This window comes from Vombatus ursinus, unplaced genomic scaffold, assembly GCF_900497805.2.
Source record: "Vombatus ursinus unplaced genomic scaffold, bare-nosed wombat genome assembly UNPS02000582.1, whole genome shotgun sequence".
NCBI classification, from domain to species: Eukaryota; Metazoa; Chordata; class Mammalia; order Diprotodontia; family Vombatidae; genus Vombatus; species Vombatus ursinus.
This window is the reverse complement of record NW_020940360.1, coordinates 38,106,890-38,130,625: the sequence shown is the minus strand read 5'-3', so window position 1 is coordinate 38,130,625 and position 23,736 is coordinate 38,106,890. Positions and strand designations below refer to the sequence as shown.

The 23,736-nt window shown below is 38.8% G+C and overlaps 1 protein-coding gene across 3 annotated transcripts in view; it reads left to right on the top strand.

Moving 5' to 3' along the window:
* Positions 1–23,736, top strand: part of METTL24 (methyltransferase like 24) — a 228,566-nt gene that overhangs the window by 32,854 nt on the left and 171,976 nt on the right. For 2 of the 3 annotated variants that reach the window (XM_027855690.1, XM_027855688.1), the window contains exon 2: positions 20,425–20,520. In XM_027855690.1, coding sequence (XP_027711491.1) covers positions 20,425–20,520 — 96 coding nt within the window. Of the gene's footprint in view, positions 1–20,424; positions 20,521–23,736 lie in introns of those variants that run through there. The other variant, XM_027855692.1, reaches the window with a different exon arrangement.

The following is a 23,736-nucleotide window of genomic DNA, read 5'->3' as shown; positions in this document are numbered from 1 at the left end:
TGCATCATGTGTTTCACTGTGTGGAATTTAACAAGCATTTCAACCCAGCAAATATTTATTAATAAATGCATGCTATGCTATTAATAATTGACTGCAATGTGCAAGGTGCTGCTGGGTTAGTGTCTGGGAACATGAAGATTTAAAAATGACAGTCCTGGCCCTCATGAATCTTATGTTCATTAAGGTGGGAGGAATATGACATTGACACAAATAAACATAATGCAAAATAGACTATAATGAGGGCAAAGAAGAGAGTCAAAATCTCTAGGAATTTTTGAAGAAGTTTTTTTTTAAACCAAGGAATATTATCCCTTCTTTCTAATACAATTATAAGATATATTTCTACTGATTTTTTTCGTGATTGATGATGCAAATTTCATCAAAGTTGATCTGTCATATTTATTTAGATGAGAACGACCCTTTCCCCTGCTTTGAATTGGGAGCAGGGAGTTCTTTAGTCATCTCAATACGGATGTGCTACAACCCTAGTGGCTTTCATTTTTAAAGGTTCAAGATTTTCACCAGCGTTCACACAGTAATTGCAGCTCACCAAAGTTATGTAGAATCAGTAGCAAAGTTAATTGTAATTTAGTGCAGCCCCTATGCTGAGGGGTATAGTACCCTCTTCTTCCTCTGGGCTGGTTTGGTCACTCCAATCTACCCTGACACCAAAAGGCCTGGGTTTCACAGAGAAGGATTGCAACCATGTAGCTGCTATTCAAATTCTTTCAGGGTCCTAGAAATAATCATATTGTTGGTGGGATACTCCTGCTACTCCCTACTACAGCTCATAAGCCCACACTGGTGTGCTTCCCATTTATATAAAATCATTCACCATGATACCATTAACTATTAAATATAAAATATTTAATAAATTATAAGGCAAAAACAACAATGATATCTTGCTCAATATAAAGCAAATAACAATAACAAAATATTAGATTCCACATGTAAACCTAGGTCACACTCTCACCAATACACATTGTGTCCATGGGGGGCAAGTGGGCATACACTTGCAGAAAACTAGGAGAGAGGCATATGAGTGAGGAAAACCCCATGTGCTCATAACTGTTAATGGTGCAGGCCTTGATGTCCTTGGCCCCTTCAGGAACAATATCTTTCCCTTCCCCCTACCTCAACCCTTTCCACCAACAAGATCACTGTTCTGATAGCTGCTCTACTACCAGTTTTCTACCATTCCTCTTCTACTCTTGAACTGATGAAGCAATGACAAGATCTTTTAACTCTCAATCATGATTCAAAAGTCTTTGAGAAAGTATCCTACTATTACATAGTTGTGATAGTTGCTTGCAATTGTTAGACAACTGCAAAGTTCACCAGGTTGGCATTCTTGGCAAGACAGACAAGCTCTTTACTCATCAGGATTTTTTTTTTTAATCATCTAATCAGCTTTTAGCATCTTTATACCAGCTCTATTTTATACCAATAGCAGAACTCACAGCAAAGCTCCTTAGCTTGCCTGGGCGATACAAACAAGCCCTATCAACTATTCACTTAAGAGGGTTCTGCTTGATCCAATCATCTTCAAACTTATGCTTACAACAAAGCAGTTGCAGAGTCTAACATTTCCCCTTTACTTTTGCCTCTCAAACGAGAGGGAGCATTAGAGGGAAACTTGGAGAGATGTCACCTATCTCAAATTGTAGATGGTGTTGAAGGGCAATAGCTCAAATTGTAGCAGAATTCAGCTCTTTTCCACTCAGCAGGCTTCCATCCATTTCCTCAGACAATCCATAAGGCAACGCTTCTTTTCAAATAAGCAGCCTTCAGATAACCTGAACCCTCTGTCAGATGACTGCTTCTGATGGCATCCTCTAAACTCACCTCCTGCTGAATTCTGTACTCTTTGACTGAATGGCTTGATCAAAGCTTCCTGGTGGTCAGTAATTTATCTTTCCTTTAGGAGGTAAAACTCATGAAACGAGGTTTGTTTTTTTTTTTTTGTCAATTATGAAACCAACAGTCCTTATTTAATCTTCCTGTAATTTTCAGTTATTTGACATACTACTTTTCGAATTTTAAATCCACAGACTCTTAAAACAAAACAAAACAAACCTCAGTCATCTGCAAATGAACATAGACCACATTGTGCTTAAGCCTCAGTCTTTTTTTTTTTCTGCCCTCAAAAAAATCCTCCCGGGCCATTCATTTGAGAGGAAATTGTCTATCTGGTTCTCTTAAGTCTGTGTCACTTCTCACATTTTGACAGAAAAATTGTGTTCTTCACACATGTATTTTTATCAGTTTTTCATATATAAAAGTTCTTTTCCTTCCCCTTCCAGCACCCAAACTTTTCGCATACAAAAATCTTAATACCCTAATCTAGGTTTCCTAAAGTTTCTCCTTTACTTTAGTAATTCCTTGGGGTCTTGGTCTCTTTTTAGGTTTGGGACTTAAGTACTTTTAGTGCCAGAAGAATGGCCAGGCAGGTTCTCTCACATAACTGGCACTTCTCCTAGGGGTGAAAGTACATTAGAGAATTCAATAGCTCTGCACTAGATCAGGAGAGGTAAAAGGAAAACAAAAGAGAGTGAGAGGCAGCTTGAGTTGAGGGTAGGAGGGGTAGACAAAAGAATAGAGAGATGCACATTGCCTAGCTCTAACCTATTCTTATCCCAGTCAGTGGCAAGTACTAGCTGCTCATTCTGTTGAACTTTGTCTGCCCTGGCAGGGACAAATCAGGTTCCATTTAGTGAAATCTCAGCTGGCAGTAACACAATTACTGTTTAGGTGGGCAAATGATAATCAGAAAGACTTTTTTGGTTTTTCTCCTCAGAGTAGGGGGGTTGTGGTGAGTTGTTGGGGTCTAACATGCATATTTTAGTTAATCAAAAATACCTAATCACTCTAAAAATTCTATATGCTAACCAAAGGGTGAGAAGGAACACCACTTAGGTTTTTTGTGAAATGTTAGGCTAGTATAGTTTCTCCTAGTGGGCTTAGGAATCTATTATGAATAACCTGCAGTCTTGAGTGAGCCAGTGGGGAGGGAAGAAGGTTGAAAGTATGTACATCAATCCACAAAATCTTATTGAATACTGACTATATGTCAGGTACTGGCATTCTAGGTTAAAGGGGATTCAAAAATTTAAAAAAAATGGAACAGTCCTAGTTATCAAAGAGATATAGCAGATGAGGTTTAGGAAAAATGTTTTCTTGCTCTTATACTCTCTCCTTCTACCTCTTTTGCTTTTCATCTTTTCCTTTTTCTTCCTTCCCTTTTCCTTCTAATTACCCTCTTTCATCTAATTGAAAATTCTTAACCTGTGGTCTGTGGTCTTATTTGAAAAACATTCTGATAACTTTATTTTAATATAATTGGTTTCCTTTGTGATCCTATGCATTTTATTTTCTGCATTTAAACATGCTATTCTAAGAAGGATCCATAGCCTTTCCTAGGCTACCAAAGATATCCAGGACAAACACAAAAAAGGTTGCTAATCCCTGATCCAATATGTAGAGCTAGTGTGGTGTGGTGACATACTATGTCCAACAGTGTTGAATTTGGAGTTAGGAAGAGATGAACTTGAGTCATGCCTCCGACATTATTAATTGTATGGCCCTAGGTAAGTAACTTAATCCTTTGAGCCTCAGTTTACTCACTTGTAAAGAAAGGGGATTGGATTTGATGACCTCTGAAGTCTCTTTTAGCTCTAAATCTAGATTTCCCCACCTGCCTTTTGACTCCTGTTGCCATTTAAGGATTTAGGCAGTCTTATACTTGGCTTTCTGGTGCTGCTGATTTTTACCCTGGCCATTTGACACATAGGGAACTGGAAATCTTGAGAGATTTTTGCTGGATGCTAATTTACTACATGTGAAGCTGTGAATTTAAGTTTGATTGCTATTAAACTAGTAGGAAAAATTTGATCCCAATGCCAGTTACAGGGTGCTGAGTTTTCTAAGAGAAGTCTGGTTATTTTGCATATGCTGGGTGCTATGAAGAGGGAGAGGACAAAAGAGACAGAAAGGAACAGGGAGAGATGTGTGTGTGTGTGTGTGTGTGTGTGTGTGAGATACATCAATCAAGTCCAATAGCTTCCTCTTCAAATTTGCCAAGCACACATCCTTCCATTAGAGATAAAAACAAAACTCCTCTATCTTTGTCTAGATGTTGGTCAGTAAGCATTTATTAAGCACCTACTATGTGTCAGGCACTGTGTAAGCACTAAGGATACAAAAGAGGCAAAAGAGAGTCTCTACCCTCAAGGAATTAGAAATCTAATGGGAGAGACAATAAGCAAATAGGTACAAACAAGCCACATACAGGATAAATAGAGAATAATTAACAGAGAAAGCACACAAATAGAGAATAATTAACAGAGAAAGAATTAAGAGGGGTTGGAGAAGGCTTCCTATAGAAGATGGGATTTTGGTTGGAACTTGAAGGAAGTCAGGGATGCTGTGATGTAGAGATAGGGAAAGCATTCCAGGCATGGATGACAGCCAGAAAAAAAGCCTGAAGTGGAGAAGCAGAATGTCTTATTGATGGAACAGCCAGGAGGTCAGTGTCAGTGTATCTAGGAGTCCAGAGAAGTAAGGCCAGAGTCAGGTGTAAGAAGACTAGAAAGGCAGGGGTGGGACTAGGCCATGTAGTAAAACAAGTTCTACAGTGTCTCTTAAAACAGGACATACTATATCTTGAAAAAGACAGAAAGACCTTTGGAGATATATTATTATTTTAGATTATTTTTAAAGCTGAAAGTTTTTTTTTTTAAATCAAGGAATATTAATGACATGGGAAGGTTTTTACTAATTGATCAGAACTTCCTAGATAATGCCTTATTTTTCTATTGATGGTACTAAAAATGTTAGTTTTTATTATACTTTAAGTTATTTTTTTCTTTTTCTTTTTTTTTTGCCACCGTGGGATGTGTTTTGTTTTTACTCTGCAAATGGAATTCTTCTGACTCACATAGAAAAGTTGTTGATTTTAAGTTGTCAATTAAGAAACAAAACTCATTCTCTATCCACATACCCTTTCTTTCCAACTTGCAGAGTGAATCAGGGACAAATGTAGGACTGAGCCTATAGTCTGCCCTTTTGTTCATTTTAAAATTTCTTTTAAGTTTTTAGTGCCACTTTGAGTTAGACTACATGAATCTTCCTTGTCATAGTTGATTTAATTTCTAATAATTTTTAACTCAGGTTTGCAGCCTGCATAATGATTTAGAGGCATCAACTTGATAGGGAAAAGCATAATGCACTGTGGTCCAGATTACATTTTAGTGGAAGCCTATCAAATTTGATATATCTGTATTTAACAGAGCTGTTTGGCTAGGCAGGGCTGGAGGTAAGTAGTACAGGACTCTAAACCATGCTTCATGCTCTCTGGTCATTCTCCTCATCCCCCTCCCATCTGAAGGGAGGATTGTTTTTTGAGGGATGGGGGAGTGGTAGGGGAAGGGAAGGTTGACTCTAAGGTGGGAAGAAAAGGTGGAAGGCAAGTTCCCTTTAGGACCAGGTAATGGATATTTATTGAGTGAAATAGAATATTAAGCTGGAAGTCTTGTGAGCTGTCCTAATGTAGACATCTCTGGGTCCATTTATAGGATCCTGGGCTCTGATAGGTGAACTATGGCCTCATTTTCCCTGGAACAAGGCCTTCCTTCATATCACTTGCTGATTATTCCCAAACCATGCCATGATAGACATAAAACCTCTCTCTCTTTTTTTTATTTTTTAAATTTTTTTTATAAAACCTCTCTCTTAAGTCCTCCTCCCCATTGGTGGATCTCCTTTATATGGTGTCATCCTCCATTAGAATGTAAGTTCCTTAAAGGCAGGGGCTGTCTAACTTTATTATTTGTATCACCAGTATTTAGGACTATGACTGACACAGAGTAACCATTAATAAATGTTTTAGCATTCATCATTCTTTCTATTTAAGAAAGTTATCTTTGGCGACTCAGGATGTCCTGGAGATTGGGCTGATACTATCTTTTTTCTCCCAGGGTCACCAAAAGGGCTATCTCAAGACCAGAGAAGGAACCCACAGGGATTTGAGTTAGTGCTAAGCATCCACAGCATAGATATCAAGGAATTTATAAAGGACGGGATGACTTCTGTGCAAGAACCCTAACATTACTGGGAGGACTTTGCAATTGTCAAGGGGTCCCCCCTTTAATGGAGATTTGGTTCAGAGTTGTAAAGTGTGTGTGTGTGTGTGTGTGTGGATCCTTTTCTGAAATTTTAGCTTTGACTTCTCACTATTAAATTTTAAAGCACTGTCATTTTGGGGGAAGGGGGAGCCTGAATCCAAGGTGGGAAGGAAAGGTGGAAGGCAAGTCCTTCTCAGTACCAGGCTATGGGTGTTTATTCAGTGAAATAAGAGTATTGAGCTGGAAGTCTGTGAGCTGTCCTAGTGTAGACATCCCAGGGCCCTATGGGGCTTTAAACTGGGACAGAAAATGAATAAAACATTATCAGGCAAAGCAAGGTAGAAATGCACTGCCTGGAGATTTCACATTGACAGCTATTTAGGCAATTGTGTCCCCTCCAGATACGATTTTGTTCTCTCTCCTTTTATTAAGGAGTATTGTACTTGCCGGAGTTACTATTTTCTAGCTACTAGATAGATATTCTAATTAGAGGTGAATTGCAGCTAAATAGCTAAATAAATTTCTTTTACTTGATTTAAACTCCACGTATTCTCATTATGCTCAGGGCTCCCCTTCCCCCCCCACCCAAGATCATTATAGGCTGAATATTGTGGGCCTGCCAGAGCAGTATAATTTTTAAGCCTACCTCCCTCCCTAAATACATAACCAAAACGTAGAGAAGTTTGTGGATCCTGCAGATCATCAGTGCTTATTTTCATTGTCCTATAGGGTATTGTTAGCCTCTGAGTGTAGTATAGCAGAAATGCAAAGGTGAATCTGGGAAGCTGTTGTTCAGTCATTTTCAGTCATGTCAAATTCTTCATGACCCCTTTTGGGGTTTTCTTGGCAAAGATACTGGAGATACTGGCTTGCCATTTCATTCTCTAGCTTGTTTTACAAATGAGGAAACTAAAGCAAACAGCATTAGGTAACTTGCCTAGGGTCACATGGCTAGTGTCTGAGGCTGGATTTGAACTCAGGAAGATGAGTTTTCCTGACTCCAAGCCTGGCACTCTATCCACTGTGCCACCTCAACACCCCAGTCTGGGAATGCTTCCTATCAAAGATCTTTGATTTCATTTGTGTGAGTATTCATTGCCTGGATTTAAATAGATCATCTCCCCTCCAGGCCTTTGTCTTTATTTTTTTCAATTTCTATCTCCAGCACAATGCTTGGCACATTGTAGGCACTTCATAAATGTTTATTGACCTTGTAAATGATTTAATAAGGAGCAGTTGTGGCCAAATGAATATATCAGCTGGTGGCTAACCCTCTTGGGTTGAATCTCCTCAGACTTAGCTAGACTGGTCTAGTCCATGGCCAGTTCTTGAAGCCTTCCTTACTTGATAGGACCCATGTTTAAAGTCTACCACCATAGCCTGCAGGAATACAGGGTCACCTTCCTACATGAGGAGCCTAGAAAGAGAAGGTGAATAGAAGTTGGCAGGAATTTATTTTTTAACATACACAAAAATATTTTACTAATTCCTCTTTATGGGGGAGAAGGCGATCCTCGAAGTATATAAGTATCTCTTCAAGGCAATATATTCCCCAAAGTCTTAGATGTATTAAAATATGCTTAAAAGGGAGATTATTAGTTGTCAGTCATGTTGGACTCTTTGTGACCCCATTTAGGGTCTTCTTGGTAAAGATACTAGAGATACTGGTTTACCATTTCCTTCTCCAGCTAATTTTATAGATGAGGAAACTGAGGTCAGCAGGGTTAAGTGACTCGCCCAGGGTCACACAGCTTTGCAAGTGTCTGAGACGGTCTTTTCTTGTTCGTTTTCCCCTATATTTAGTGATTGAATAGAAATCATTTGTAGAAGTGGACAGTGGCTTACTATTTAAAAAATACTCCTTGGTCCTATTGTAGGATAATTTCCATATGTAATCTACATGTTAATCCATGTGTAATAGCTACCTGTGAAGAAGGAAGCTGTAGTTCAAACTGCAGTACAAAGAAGGCAGTATGAATGAGGCTAAATATCCAATTCCTTTTTCTATGTCATGGGTGGGACTGTTGGGCTTTTTTTTTTCTTTTCTTTTTTTTTTTTAATGCTGCCAATTTTGCTTGAGGGTTGTAATATTGAATTGGTATATTTCCACTGTGTGGACAATTATATGCTAGCAAGAAGGAACTGATTCAATGAAAATAGATTTTTTTTTTTTGCATTGTCTTTTCAGTACAAAACCTAAGGAAATATTAAGTGAATCTGTTGCTGCAAAGAGATCCAGACTGGTTTCTGATCTAATAAAATTTGGTGTTATTGATAGCCTGCTCATCTGTTGCCTATTACTGATGTTGACAGAACAGCCATTCTGGCCATGCAGATGGGATATGATTGTTCTGGTTCTAATTTCAAGAAGTCTTCCTACCCATAACATTAGGGGGTGGGGGAGTATAGGACAAATAATCATGTAAGAACCCAGGCTTTAAATTTTTATTAAACATCTTATCATTAACCCTTTATTGACTGCTGTCACAGTGGAAAGAGCATTGGGTTTGGAGTCAGGAAGACCTGAGTTCAAATCCAGCCTCAGACATGTTTTAGTTGTATAACTTTGAGTGAATCATTAAACCTCTGCCTCAGTTTCCTCACCTGTAAAATGGGGATTTCTACCATGATAGGGCAAGAAATCTAGAGCTAATTAAGAAACAATCATGGATGAGCCCCAGAGTTAGGTGGGGCTCTCAGAAAGGGATTAGGTGCTTTGGTTTTATTGGAAATCAATCTGTCAAAACTAGGTCAAACCTCTAAGACCTCTAACCATCTGTTTTATCAGATAAAACTACATTCTAATTATAGAAAACTACATACCCAGTTATCAACTGGGTATATATAAGCCTAAAACTCCAACAACATCCTGTTTCCAAGGTCATATCATAGCAAAGCACAGAAAACATACACGGAAAGAAACACACCTCAGTTGGCCTCTGTATTAGAGGGCCCTTCCAAGTCTTTTTCTTGTCTATCAATCTTTTTGAATTTTAATTTCAATTTATTTCATTTTTAATTTATGAAATAAAACAAGCATTTCCATAACAGAGTATAATAAAAAAGATGATTGCATATGAAACTGCAAATCTATTATGTACAATTTGCTATTCTTTTAAAATGCATAATAAAGTTATTACGTAAGTTTCTTTTTTTTCTTTCCTCCTCCCCACCCTAGAGATGGCTGCCATTACAAATATGTGTGTATGTAAAATCATTCTATACATCTGTTTATCAGTTCTTTCTCTGAAAGCAGATAGCGTCTTCCTTAATATATTCTTTGTAGTTAATTTGGATATTTATAATAGTCAAAATGACTTAGTCTGTCAAAGTTGTTCTTAAAACAGTGTTGCCATTACTGTACACAATGTTTTCTTGGTTATGCACATTTCACTCTTCATTATTTTGTGCAAGCCTATCCATGTTTTTCTAAGATCATCAAGCACATCAATTTTTATATACACAATAGTACTGCATCACAATCATATACCACAACTTGTTCAGTCATTCTCCAATTGATGAGCATCCCCACAATTTCCAGTTCTTTGCCACCATAAATAGAGCTGCTATAAATATTTTAGTCAGAATATGATATGGTATATATGATATGATATGATATAATATAATATGTCTTTGACTCAGTGTTTGCAGAATAGTGGTACCCAATTTTAAAAGAAAAGATGTTTTTGGTGGGTTGCATTGAATAGCCTGGTGTATTTTGCTTCCTTAGAGTTTTATTTTTCAATATCAGAATCAGTTCCAGACGTAGTTTCTACCCAGTGCTGTCATATGAATAGTCTTTAGATTGTGTGTCCTAAGCAGGTTGTGGCCTTGAAGACACGACAACCACCTTATGGAAAAACAACATGATTTCCCTATGGTATCTTTTATGCCAATTCACATTGATGGCTTTGAACGGCTTCAATTTCTCTGCTGGCCAACTTCTCCACAACCAGTTCAAATTGCAGTGCAGTCTGGGATCCCATAAAGTTAATAATGTGATTTGATCATCCAGAAGAGGTGGGTCAGGGAAGATGGTACATCATAATTGGAAACCGGTAGCTACAAGACAGCTTAGGGCCTTAGAATTGAAATATTACTCTCTCAAATTGGAACATGAAGGTGTACAGAGGCACTGAGCAAAAGACCACAATGTTGTATACGTGGTGAATAATATAATATGCAGCTACCATACAGAAATAGTACCACATAAGATTTGAGATCAATACAGCTATTAAATTCATGGCCATGGAACCTACTTATGTTACTTCTTAACTATTATGATGATAGCAAGGACTTCTCAGTTTATATGCATTTCCTTCCATATGAGAGACTGTTTTTGAGTAGCAGGCAATTGGGACAAACTGGAATTTTACAATTTAAACTCAGTTCTTGCACCTTAAAGTAAGATGTTAATAGTCATAAGTAGTGATTTACATGGATCATAATGTATTAGAACTGATTAAGAAGTTAATAACCATTTAATATTCTGGAAGGAGCTCTCTTGCTGGCAGCTAAATGGCACAATGGATAGAGTGCTGGGCCTAAAGAAAGAAGTTAGTGTTCTGTCCTTTCAGTTGTATCTGACTCTTTCTGACCCTATTTGAGGTTTTCTTGGCCAAGATACTAGAGTAGTTTGCCATTTCCTTCTCCAAATCATTTTACAGATGAGGAAACTGAGGCCAACAGAGTTAAGTAACTTTCCTGGGGGTCACATAGCTAGTAAGTGTCTGAGGCTGGATTTGAACTCAGGAAGATGTCTTCCAGACTCCAGGCCCAGCAGTATGCCACCTAGCTGCCCTTCTAGCCAAATACTCTTCTCTAAAATACTGTACCTTTAATTTTACAAACCAATTGAAGTTTTTAAAGGACCTCTCTATGTAGAAGCTAACTGGGGATCCTGATCAGGAAGATGAGGATGAGAGATGAGTGCTCATGAACAACTCAGAGAGGAGTGAGAATATCTCTAGGGCCCAGGTACTTGTGGATCCATTCACACTGTTTTTAGCTTTAGTCATTAAATTTCAGCTTGTGTAAGGAATGATTTGATAGGCGTTTGTCATTGATCACTCTTTTGTACTGGCCCTATAACAGCAAGCGGAGAAGTAGGGAGATCCATGGTCAGAGAAAAAATTACTGCAAAGCTAAGAGTGGACCTGGACCCTGCTTCCACACAACTTTCTCATCTATCCCCAAAGCTGCTAATGATAGCAGTGGCTAGGGCATGTACACACTCTTCCTTGAATGGCCTGAGAAATGGCAACAAGGAGAAGTGGCAGTCTCTCAAACAAGTGATTCCAGGTGAGAATGGAATCACATGCTTCATCCTCCTGGAGAGAGAAGGGGGAGATTTCCTTGACAATTCTTTGAGTTCTTGGAGAATTCGGGGGGCCCAGCTTCTTGCGGGGGGGGGGGAGGGAAACAGGAGAAGGAGCTGGTCAGTGCCAGACTCTTGGAATTAAGAGAATCCCAGAACATAGCCTTCTAGAGAAAGAAGGAGTTCTTGGAGAAAGCCAACCTCTTGGAGAAAAGATTGAATAGATGGCCCTGATATTGGAGTAGGAAGGGACTAAACTGTGAGACAGAGGAGCAAAGACATGGTGTTTGTCCTTTACTACCTTAATTCATATGGAAGCGTTCTGATGGAAAGGCAGTTGCTTCTTTCATCATCCCAAATTGATTTGCCTTCCCTGGGGAATCCAAGCCCTTAGGGTAAAACTACAAAACTAGAAATATGTATAGGTGTCTGGGGTAAAGGTAGGACTCCCTAGAGGGAGAGGGGCTTCCTCGTTAAGTGTCCCAAATTCACTTCTTTCTAAGTGGACTTCAAGCCTTTAAGCTAGTATTATAATGCGATATATTTCCCTGGGTTGATCTCTTGGATTCACTGGAAAGGGAAGGAGAACTGCATCATTTGTTATGTAGAACAAAAGCTGTCCTTTATTTGATATGTGCTGTTGCTTAAAGTGCTTGCTTGGGAACTGGAGACCCTTTAATCCACATCAGTATTTATTAAAACCTGATCTACAGTTTGAGATTATTTGAAAAAAACTCTGGATGAAGGCAAAATGAGTCATAGAGATTGATTTTGGAGATGTCTTCCAGATCAAACCCAGTCCATATAAACACAGAGCTTAGGGTGCTGAGCTGTGGTTTACACATAGAAGATAAATACAACTTAAATAATTATCATCTCAGACGTTTGCCAGTTCTTCTAAGCTAGTGGAGTTTCTCTGGCTAGCTGTATTATTGAACAGCTGGTTGAATGAAGAAAAATAGAAAGTAAAGAGAAAGCAAAGTTATGTGGAGAAACATTTCTCTGGAGTTTCTTCTTAGAGCAGAAGGGAAGACAAAATATATGTGTCATTACTTTTTTTTCTCAAGGTCTTTGTGTTTAAAGCTTTTGCTCAACTCTTGGAGGGTGAGAAGAGAAATGAGGAAGAGATTAGGAACCTGGATCTAAGGTTATTGAATCCTCTTCTAAACTCTCCTATAAGTCTTAAGAAAGATAAGAGCATAGTGACAGTGAGGAATTCTGTTTTGAAACCAGTGAGGACCTTTTAAACCCATAGGGTCTAGCTAAACAGGAGTGGCTGAGCAGGGAGACCTGAATTTCCCTAGATTAAAAGGCAGCAGAAATCTTCTGCCAGGTGTTGGTATAGCTACTACCACAAATAATATTCCAGCTTCTGTGGATTCTAGAGAAACCCTGATGAACTTATCCTTTGACCCTAGTTTTGATGCTGCTCCACTGACTTTCTACATGCTATCTCAGATCCTTGGATTAATAAATGAACTTTCCAACCTTGGCCTCGCATCATGGTGACTGACTCAGTCTGGCAGATCATACTCATGTCTTGTCCTGAGTGCTTAAAACCTCATGACCTAGATCAGTCACCTTGACAACAACCTTCAACTGTCAGCTGAAACCTAGAATTGGACAAATAATAATTTAAGAAAATGTCAGCTTTCATAGGATTTAGAGCTAGAAGGCACCTTCAAGATCAAATAGTCTGTCAGTTCTCCATATGTGCTTCCCTTTTCAGGGAAGGGATAAAAACTGAAGAGAAGATACAGAATTTCAAATGAGGAAGTCCTGGGAAAGTTGAAACTGCTAGTATTCAAAAGAATTCACAACCTGCCCCCATCAAGCAAACAGATGAGCTGCTGTAGTGACTGAGAGGTGAACCAGTAGGGGTGTGTGTGTGTGTGTCATTCCTTGTCTTTGTATGTCAAGCACTTAGCATAGTGCCTGGCACATAGTAGGTGCTTAATAAATACTTGTTAAGTAATTGATTGAAACAGTAAAAAGAAAAATCCCCTTCTGGGTAGGCAAGAAAAATCCTAGAATCTCAAGAGATGGAAGAGACTTTACAATCCATCAGGTCCAACGTTGCCCTGAAAAAAAAATCCTCTACAAAATACCAATTCATTGTTTGAAGTCCTTTTACTAAGGTCACTCATTACAATTTTGGATAGCAGTTTTAGATAGAGGTTCCCAAACTTATTTGGTCTACTGCCCCCTTTTAAAAAAAATTACTCAGCACCCCCCTGGAAATCTACCTTCTTTAACCCTTTAACTTTTTTTTTTTTGAAATTTGCGTCATTTCAAAAAATATATAAGTATATATTTTTTAAAAATGATTCATCTTAAATTTAATAATTATAAATTTGTGGATGGTTTTCCTGCATTTTCCTGCACTGAAATTTTGAAGACACAATATTGCTTCATGTAACTGTATAATATTGTATTATAAACAAGTCATTCACATATTCCTGTCCATGCATGCTGGACTTCCCAACAATGCGAGACCTGCTTGCCCGCCAACACTTGCTTGTTAAGAGCTGTTGGTGGACTTGACCACTGATCACTTATAATTTGCATTTTTTGTGTTTATTTGGAAAATAATGTAATCACTACAACTTTAACTCTATTACACAACAGATGAAACATGTACAAATAATTTTTCAAAATTTTCTTCTTTTCTTATGCTTTCACCACCCTCTTATTTTTATTCAATACCCCCAATTGCACTTGAGGCTACTACCATCCCCCCCATCATTCCAGCACCCCTCAGAGGGTGGTATTGCCCACTTTGGGAACCTATACTCTAATTGTTGGGAAGATTTTCCTTACAAAGAGCTGAAAAATCTATCTGTCCATAACTTCTACCTATTGCTTCTTACCTATAACTTTTATTTTGCTTGTGAACTAATCCCTCAAATATCTGAAAACGACTTTTCTGGGTTGGTCCTGACTCAGATGAGTAGTCCTTGTTAGTTTAGATTCAGTACCAGAACAAAATGAGACACTCATTAGGTCATTTAACAGTTAATAAAAGGAGATTTACTTAGCCATGCAGCAGAAACATATTGAACAGGGATTGGCATTGAGGCACCTAAAGCTGATTTGTCTGAGGGAAGGTCGCATCTTGACCTATCTGCTAGGCATTTGAGAACCTCTCAAGAGCCTTGTGATTGCTTTGTACTCAAGTGAAGTAGAAGTGACATCAATTGTCTGAGCCCTCAGTCACGTGAGTCTAGTCTCAAGAAATGTCTCATTATCTTTAAATTTTTATAAAAATGTAATATATTCTCATTATCTTTTAAGGAGAAGTTAGCCCAACTTGTATGGGAGGAGGGGGTTAGCATATTGCTCCTACCACATGTCTCTTCTAAGTCTTCCCTTCATTAGGTGAGGCATCCCTAGGTTCTTCAACCAATTACAAAATGGCATCATCTCAAGATCTTTCATCTTCCTTATTGTTTTCCTCTGAATGTTTTTTGGATTATTGATGTACTTCCTAAAATGTAGATCCAAGGACTGAATAAAATACAACAGATGTGGTCTGAGAAGGGCACATAGAGAAATTACAGTTTTCTTCATTCTAGACGCTGTTCATCTTAATGCAGTCTGAGATCACATTAGTTTTTTGTTTTTGTTGCCCTATTATTCTGTTGACTTATATTGAACTTGTATTCCACTCCCCCTTTTGGCCTTTTCTGTCTTGTGTTTGTAAAATTGATTTTTGAATGTAAGTGTAGAACTTTACATTAATACCTATTAAACTTCATCTCTTTAGATTTGGCCTAATATATCTAGTCCATGGAGATCTTTTTGGATTCTGACTGTTAAGTAGTAAGTTAACTATCTTTCCTAGATTTGTGTCATCTGAAAAATAATGAACATTTTACCTAAACCTCAGCCTAAGTTACTAATTGAGAGAAATGATTATTAATAGCCAATGATTTGGGGAGATTGAAGGTTCTTCCCCTTTTTTCTAAAGTCTTCATTTCAAAAGTTCAGTCTCTAAAGGACATTACTGATGATGAGATTGAATTAACTCTGTCCTCAATCTTGGTCAGATCCCACCCAACCTTACAAGGAATTTAATCTAAGGTGGGGAAGCTCATTGGGTTCTACAGGTTTGGGTGGGGATAAATTCTTTGATTAGATTACCCAAGGATGGGCAATTTAGAAGTAAATGACATAAAGTTACATCCCCCAGCCTTTTGTTGTGATATTCATTCTCTCATTAATTGTTAACCTATTAGGGTAGATCACCATCCTCAGGAACAACCACTTTCCCAAGGGCATATAAACTGTGAGCCCACTGCCATGATTGGTCTTTGGCATTTGAGAGAGTCACTGACCCTTTTTATTAATTAAATGCTTGCATTATTTAATAAAGTGATTAATTATCCAGAAACTATGCCTCCAATTTTTTAAATGTCACATAATAAAAGTATTGGGCAGTACAGGGCCAAGGACAGAGTCCTTTCATTTTACAGATGGAAGAACTGAAGTCCAGTGAACTTAAGGTCCTATATGTAGTAAGTAGCAGAGTTGGGATTTGAACCCAGGTTTTTTGATTATGACATAGTGCTCTTTATGCTGCATTATACTGCCTCTTATAAGCTGGCAAAATAATAATGATTACTGACATTTATGTAGAGCTTTATGTGTGTCGACCACTATTGTAAGTGCTTTATAAATATATCATTTGAGCCTCACAACAACCCTGGGAGGTAGCTGCTATTATTATCTCCATTTTACAGATGAGGAAACTGAGGCAAACAGAGGTTAAGTGACTTGCCTGGAGTCACACAGCTGGTAAGTAAATGTCTGAGGCTGTATTTGAACTCTCAAAGACTCCTGTCTTCCTGACTGTAGGCTCAGTGTTTATTGTTCCACCTAGCTGGTAACTAACTATTTCTTTATTTCTCTTCCTTTTTTTTTTTCCTTCCTGGGGGCAAGAGAAGTTGTTTTACAGGCATATCCCAATTTATGAACACAACTTTAAAACAAGCTATACATAAGAATGGTGACAGCTGTCAAGGCCTTATTCTCCAATTCCCCCAGCTACAGGTTCTATTCCAATTCTATCACCAGATTCCTGCCTTTCTGCTTCCAAAAGCCCTCCCAGGTACTTCTCTACTGCTGCTGGTAAATGGGAGTTGCTGAGTCTTCACATTGCTTTCTTATCCCCTTTCTTATAGGGTTCTGTAACTCTGTAAATTTCATCCCCCCCCTTGTCTTCCCTTTCCCCATCAGTGGGATCAGAGTCTTGGGCTTCAAGTCTACTATTAGTTTTATTACAGTTCAATTAAATAATGACTTAAATAGGATTTGGGGGGACTGTCATCATTTATAACATTGTTTTCTTAAGTAGTAAAATACATTTAAAGGTACAAACAATACTTACAGACTTTTTGGAACTTAACTTCTTTGGAAATTGGAAGCTGGCAATATAGTGTTTTTGTGAGAAAACAGGGTCCCTTAGTTTGATTCCCAATTCTGTCCCTGTGTGACGTTGGGCAAGTTGCTCAATTTCTCTGTGCCTCAGTTTACTCGTTTGTAAAATGAGAGGGTTGGACTAGATTGGTAGTGTCAAACTCAAGTAAAAACAGGTCCACTTAACATATGTAAGGATCCCTGAGGGTCTCATATTAATTTAGTTCAAAAATGTAATATTATCGATATTTTATTGTATTTTTATTTGTTTCATTAAATATTACATATTAAATATTACATATATGTATATGTATATGTGTGTATATATATATAATATATATATATATTTTTTTGGCTAGGCAATGGGGTTAATGATTTGCCCAGGGTCACACAGCTAGTGAGTGTTATGTGTCTGAGGCTGCATTTGAACTCAGGTCCTCCTGACTGCAGGGCCGGTGCTCTATCCACTGTGCTACCTAGCTGCCCCTCCAATTATATTTTATTCTGGTTCAGGCCATATCTGCCTCTGTACTCGATGACCCCTGGTGTATTTTCCATTCCAAAAGACCATGATCATAGACTTTGATTTGTAGAAAGAATTCTCACACCACGAGTATCCTTCACAGATCCATTTCATGCTTTTGTGTATGTTTTGTGTTCCATACTAGCTTTAAATTTCTGGAGCAGTCTGTATAATCTGTAGTGCCTTGGACATAGTACGGATTTAAGAAACATTTTTTTAAACAAATTTCCCCGAAGTCTTGAGGTTAGCTAGGGCTGAAGGGATATGTATGTATGCGTGTATGTATCTGTTTATTCCAAGGACAGAAAGTCCTGAGCTGGGCTTGGGGAGGGAGGAAGAGTCCATCTCTGCTAGCTGTACTCTGCTTCTGGGCCAAATTAGCAATAGGGGAAAGCTTGGAGTAATGGAGGCAAATGATGCGCCTCATCCAATAATGAAATGTTATTAATAATCATGATTGATAATGCAAAATGGAACTTTTGGGTTCCTACAGACCTGTAACCCTGGCACCTCTTTGGCTTTTATATTAAATCACCTCTACTTTCTAATTCTCCACTTGTTGTTGAGTCATTTTTCCATTGTGTCTGACTCTTCATGACCCCATTTGGGGTTTTCTTGGCAAACATCCTGAAGTGGTTTGCCATTTCCTTCTCCAATTTACTTTACATACAAAGTAGTAAGTGTCTGAGGCCATTTTTGTACTGGAGTCTTCCTGACTCCAGGTTGGGCACTCTGTCCACTGCGCCACCTAGCTACAGGAATTAGCAAATCACAGAGTAGAAAATTTGCAAGCATGGTGTAGCAGCAGGCTTGGAAATCTTCCAGGAAAAGATATGAGATCTAGTGGGTGAGGACCCCTCATCTGCATTCATAAGTAATGTTATTTTTTATTAGAAGCATTCCTGAGCTGTGGGCTTTTTCCAGTTCCTTCCTGCACACCCAGGAAAGGATCTCCTGTTGGTTTAATCAGTTGACAAATATTTATTAAGCACCAACAGTGTTGCGGAGCACTGTGCTAGGCACTGGATATTCAAAGATAAGCAATAATACAAAAATTGGTTTGCCTCTTTTTAATATACTAATGCCACTTTTCTTCCTTTGTATTTTATCTTTCAAAATTTTTTATTGCTATCTTTTGTTTTCATCTTGTCTGTTTCCCTCTATTTCTCGCCCCACCCCCGGAGAGCCATCTCATATTATAAACATTTTTTTTAAAGAAAAAAGTGGAAAAGCCAGCAAAACAAATAAATATATAAAATAAATCTGACAACATGTGTGTGCAATTCACAACATTTGTGGATCCCCACCTATCTCTCAAAGGAAGTTGAGGGAGGTATTTTCTCATATCTGTCTTTTGAGCATGTTTGTTCATTTTAATTTTGCAACATTCATTCAGGACAATTCCTCATTTATTTACTTGATGGGAGGAGGACTGGGAGTGAATTGTTTTAGAAGAATAGCAGCCTCAGCTTTCCCATTTGAACTGCTGTGTCTTCAGTTTTTATCTTTTTCCTGAAAAGGGAAAATCACATGGGAAGCTGACAGCCTTTCAGAAATTATGAACATCTGGTGGTAGGTAAGGCCTAAGTTTCAGATAGGGAGGGAGATGGAGCTGTCTACCGAGGTGCATCTTCTCTCTTAGGAAGATAAAAATCCAGAGCTATAATGATGGGTGGGAGATGTGCAATTGCTCCATTGGATGCCCCAGATTTCTGAAGCTTAGTTTCAGATACTCATGGAGATAAAGGATTTCTTTCTGCTAGAATTGTGGAGTGCCTTTTTTGTAATACATAGTGAGAGATAAGAGAGATCTTGACGGGGGTTTCATGGAATTTGCCTTTGATTAGAAGTGCATTCCATTTTGAACTGCTCTGGGGCTTGGTATTCACATGTACCACATGGCAACTTGGCTCACTCAGGTTCTAGTTCTCTGTGGCAGCCAAGGATTTAGGAAAAGAAGGCCGTAGTAACTTGTTGTCTTGGCTCTATCCATAATCTGCTTGTTTTCTGCGTGTTGGAAGCAGGTTTGCATTATTCTACCTAATGTTTTTTGGGACAGCTAGGTGTCACAGTGGATACAGCTTTGGGCTTGGAATCAGGAAGACTCAATCCGGTTTCAGACACTAGCTATGTGACCCTGGGCAACTTCCTTAACCTTGTTTGCCTCAGTTTCCTGATCTGTAAAAGGAGCTGGAGAAGGAAATAGCAAATCACTCCAGTATCTTTGCCAAGACCCCAAATGGGGTCACAAAGAGTCGAACATGACTGAACAACAGCTACTACAAATGTAATGTTTTTTATTGTCATCCTCCCAAACCACAGATACCTCAAATATCTTTTCTCTTTACCATCTGGCTTATGTTCTCTTCAAAAACATCAATGATCTTTTAACTACATCTTAAACAATATGTCCAAAAGGGAACTTATTATCTTTCACCCTAAACCTCCTCTTTTCCCTGCTCCCTATGCTAAATTACCTATTACTGTGGAGGTCAACACCACCCTCCCAACATCTCAGGCTCACAATATAGTTATTGTCTTTGACTCCCCACTATCTCCCCCCCCACCCCATAATCAACCTGTTGTGAAGGCCCATCAATTCCACCTTTGCAGCATCTCTCAAATATTTCCTCTTCTGTCCTCTGATGCTGCCATTACCCTGGTGTATGCCCTTATCATCTTTCTACTCATTTAACCACAACCCTATTTCAGACTCCTGATACCTCTTTCCTAGACTACCAAAATATCCTTCTAGTTGGTCTCCATTCTCAAGTTTCTCCATCTCCCTACTCCAATCCATCCTGTGGCCTTCCTTGGTGCTTTCCACTGAGAATTCCTTCCTCTTTTACTTTTGTATACTCTAGGTATCTTCTATGGACCTTGATATTTACATATTATTTCCTCCATTACAGTGTATGTTCCCTGAAAGCAGGGACTGAGTAGTTGATTTTTGCCTTTATTTGTATCCCTAGTGCAGCACCTAACCCATAGAAAGTGCTTCATCCATGCTTGCTAGCTGATTGACTGACTTTTCTCTGTTATAGTTCCGTTGGCATATTGATCTCCAGCCTTGGGCAAGTCCATCTCAGTCCCTGAATGAAGAAGCCATGAGGTTCCTGAAATATATCAGCACCACCCAGGTTGGATTTTATGCTATTATGCTTATCTAAGCTAATGTTAAATAGATGTGAAAGATATGATTGTCATTTCTCCTCAAGGAGATTTCTGGGGGAAAAGGAGAGAAGAAGATGGAGTTACAGGTGATCTCAATGATGCCCGAGCGCTAAGAGCAACATCTGATAGAGATTTGGGGCTGATTTCTGAGGCTGAGCTGCTTACATCTATCATCTTCAGTAGAGGTGGATAATAGGCCCTCTATTTAATAAAAGCTAACGTTTATATAGCCTTTACTATGTGCAAGCTATTTCACTAAGCACTTTATACTCATCTCATTTGACCCTCGCAACAACCCTACAAAGTAGGTACCATTATTGTCTTCATTCTACAGATGAGGAAACTGAGGCAAATGGATTAAGCCTATGGTCACACAGCTAGAAGTGTTTGAGGTCAAATTTGAACTCAGGTCTTCCTGAGTTCAGGACTGACTCAGGTCCGGTGCTCCATTCACTGTGCCATCTAGCTGTCTGAAATATTTTCCTGGATTTGGAGTCAAAGGACTTGACTATGAATCCCAAGTTTATCACTAATCTGTGTGATCTTGGACAAGTAACTTCATCTCTTGGAGTCTGTTTTCTCATTTGTGAAGTAAGAGAGTTGAGCTACATAACCTCTGAAGTCTTTTCCAGTCCTAAATTTATGATCCTTCAAGAAATGACATCCTTTAGCATTTTATAAAAAACTTTGAAAAGTTGCATTGAAAATCATGATCTCAACTCGTGAATAACCAGGTAAAGAGACAAAGAAGAAAGACGTTGTATTAAGTCCCTGCTACATTTAGAAGGATCCATCCACTCTTATATCTCTGCCACAGACTTTCTTGGCAGAATTAAGTGTGTTAGCTGGGACCTATGGTTATAATAATGAACAGAAAATGAAACCACATACTCGCTCAAGCTCTCACATTTTAAATCATTAGAGAGGTTAGGGCTTTATGCAATGACTTAACAAGCTCTGGCAGTTTTTGCACAACTCCTCTGGTTGCTGACCTGATGGGGGTGGAAGGAATATCAGTTTTAGGCAGTTGATAATTCTTGACAGGTCAGTCAGGAGTTTCCATTTTCAGAGCTGCTTGACCCCAAGAGACATAAGTGAAATAAGAGCCCAAGAGAAATCTAACTACTGAGTGGAGAGCTTCCGCTGAGTTAGAAACTGATGAGCTCTAACTACCAGTAATCTAGGAATGATTATCACAACAAATATAACTATATTTCTAACTCAGGTGTGGGTTTTGGAGATCCATTACTTAGTGCCTTAACTTGTGCATAGTACAATGGAAAGAACACTGGTTCTAGAAGCAAAATACCCAGATTGAAATCTTGCCTCTGATGATTCCTACCTATGACTTTGGGCACAACCTTCCTGGGCCTCAGTTTCATCTATAAAATAGGGCTGGCCCTCTTCTCTTTTCTATGTATACTCTCATACTTGATAAACTCAACTGCTTTAAGTAGTTCAATTATCATCTCTATGTACATAATTTCCAGATTTTTTTTTTTTGCGCAATTGGGGTTAAGTGGCTTGTCCAGGGTCACATAGCTAGTAAGTGTCAAGTGTTTGGTCTGAGGCCAGATTTGAACTCAGGTCCTCCTGACTTCCGGGCTGGTGCTCTATCCACTGCGCCACCTAGCTGCCCCCCATAATTTCCAGATCTTCACATATAGCCCTAGTCTTTTTCTTGAGCTCCACTCCTCCATTGCCAATTGTGTGTTGAACGTTTGAAACTGGATATCTCATTGGTATCTCAAACTCAGTTTGTCCAAATCAGAAGTCATTCCTTCATTTCTTTCCCTAAGCCCATGTGGCTCTCAAATTTCCCTAGTACAGTTAATGGTACCATGATCTTTACATTAATCTAGACTCACAACCACAGTGTTACTCTCCAACTCTCAATCACTCCACATATCCAATCAATGCCAGATCTTGTTGGTGTCTCTACAACAGTGTTATCAAACTTAAATAGAAATGGGGCCAGTAAATTGTATGCAAGGATGCTAATGGGTCTCATATTGACTTAGAGCACCACAACTTGAAATTATCTATGTCTTTATTGAATGTTTAATTATTTTGTTAAATATTTCCCAATTACATTTAGCCTGATTCAGGTCACCCTCATGAGGTCTGTGGGCCAAAAATTGCCTACTGGTGCTGTGTTTGGCATCTCTGTTCTACCACATCATCTTCCTCTCCCTCTGTCCACATAGGGTATCATGCCTTTACCTGTGGGTACTCTGCCCAAAGGAATGTAAATTTTTATGGCTGAAACCTAGCTAGCAAGATATCTTGGGGTTTATGGGCTAGATTTTTTTCTTAAAGACCATACCTTAAACCCAATTCACTCTGACTATCATTGATTGGCCAACAATAGGTCCCAGCCCAAGCTCCACTTAGTAGTCATTATTTGATGGCTCAGAGTGAATGTAAACAGCAATTGTTTCTGGTTTTTTTGTTTTTGTTTTTTTGATTAGGTAAAAGGGGGCATGGCTTGGCTCATTTCTTACCTAGCCTTAAACACTGAATGGGTGTTGCCTCAGTCAAAGTGAGAACTCCCAAGGACCTTAGCTTAAAAAGGCCAAGATCTCCCACTGCATCCAGGGCCATCTCCAGTCATCCTGATCTATATCGTGTCACTGGACCCAAATGGCTCCAGAGAAGAAAGTGAGGCTGTTTACTTTGCACAGCCCTCCCTCACTTAAATCTAATTCACTTGCAAGTCATGGCATCACCTTCCTGATGTCATGGTCCTCTTCCAGAATGAAGGACAAACAACCACATCTGTTCTGTACATCCCCTTCTTTTCACTCACACAACCATCACCTTAATTCAGGCCCTTATCACTTCTCTCCTAGATTATTGCATTAGTTTCCTTAATTAATTTCTCTGCCATAAGCTCTCCCTGCTCCAGTCCATTCTCCATAGTCTCCAAAGTGATTTTCCTAAAGTGCAAGTATGATCATGAAATTTCCCTGCTCAGTAAACTCCCGTGGTTTTCCCTAAACTCCAGGAGCAAATAAAAACTCTAATATTTAAAGCTTATATTTCTCCCTTCTCCACACTGTCTACAATCCAGCTATACTGGCTTCCTTGAGGCTCCTCACGCACAATACTTCATCTCTCATGCCCCTGTCTTAGCACTGGCTATCCAAAGCCTGAAATGCTGTCCCTCCTCACCTCTGTGT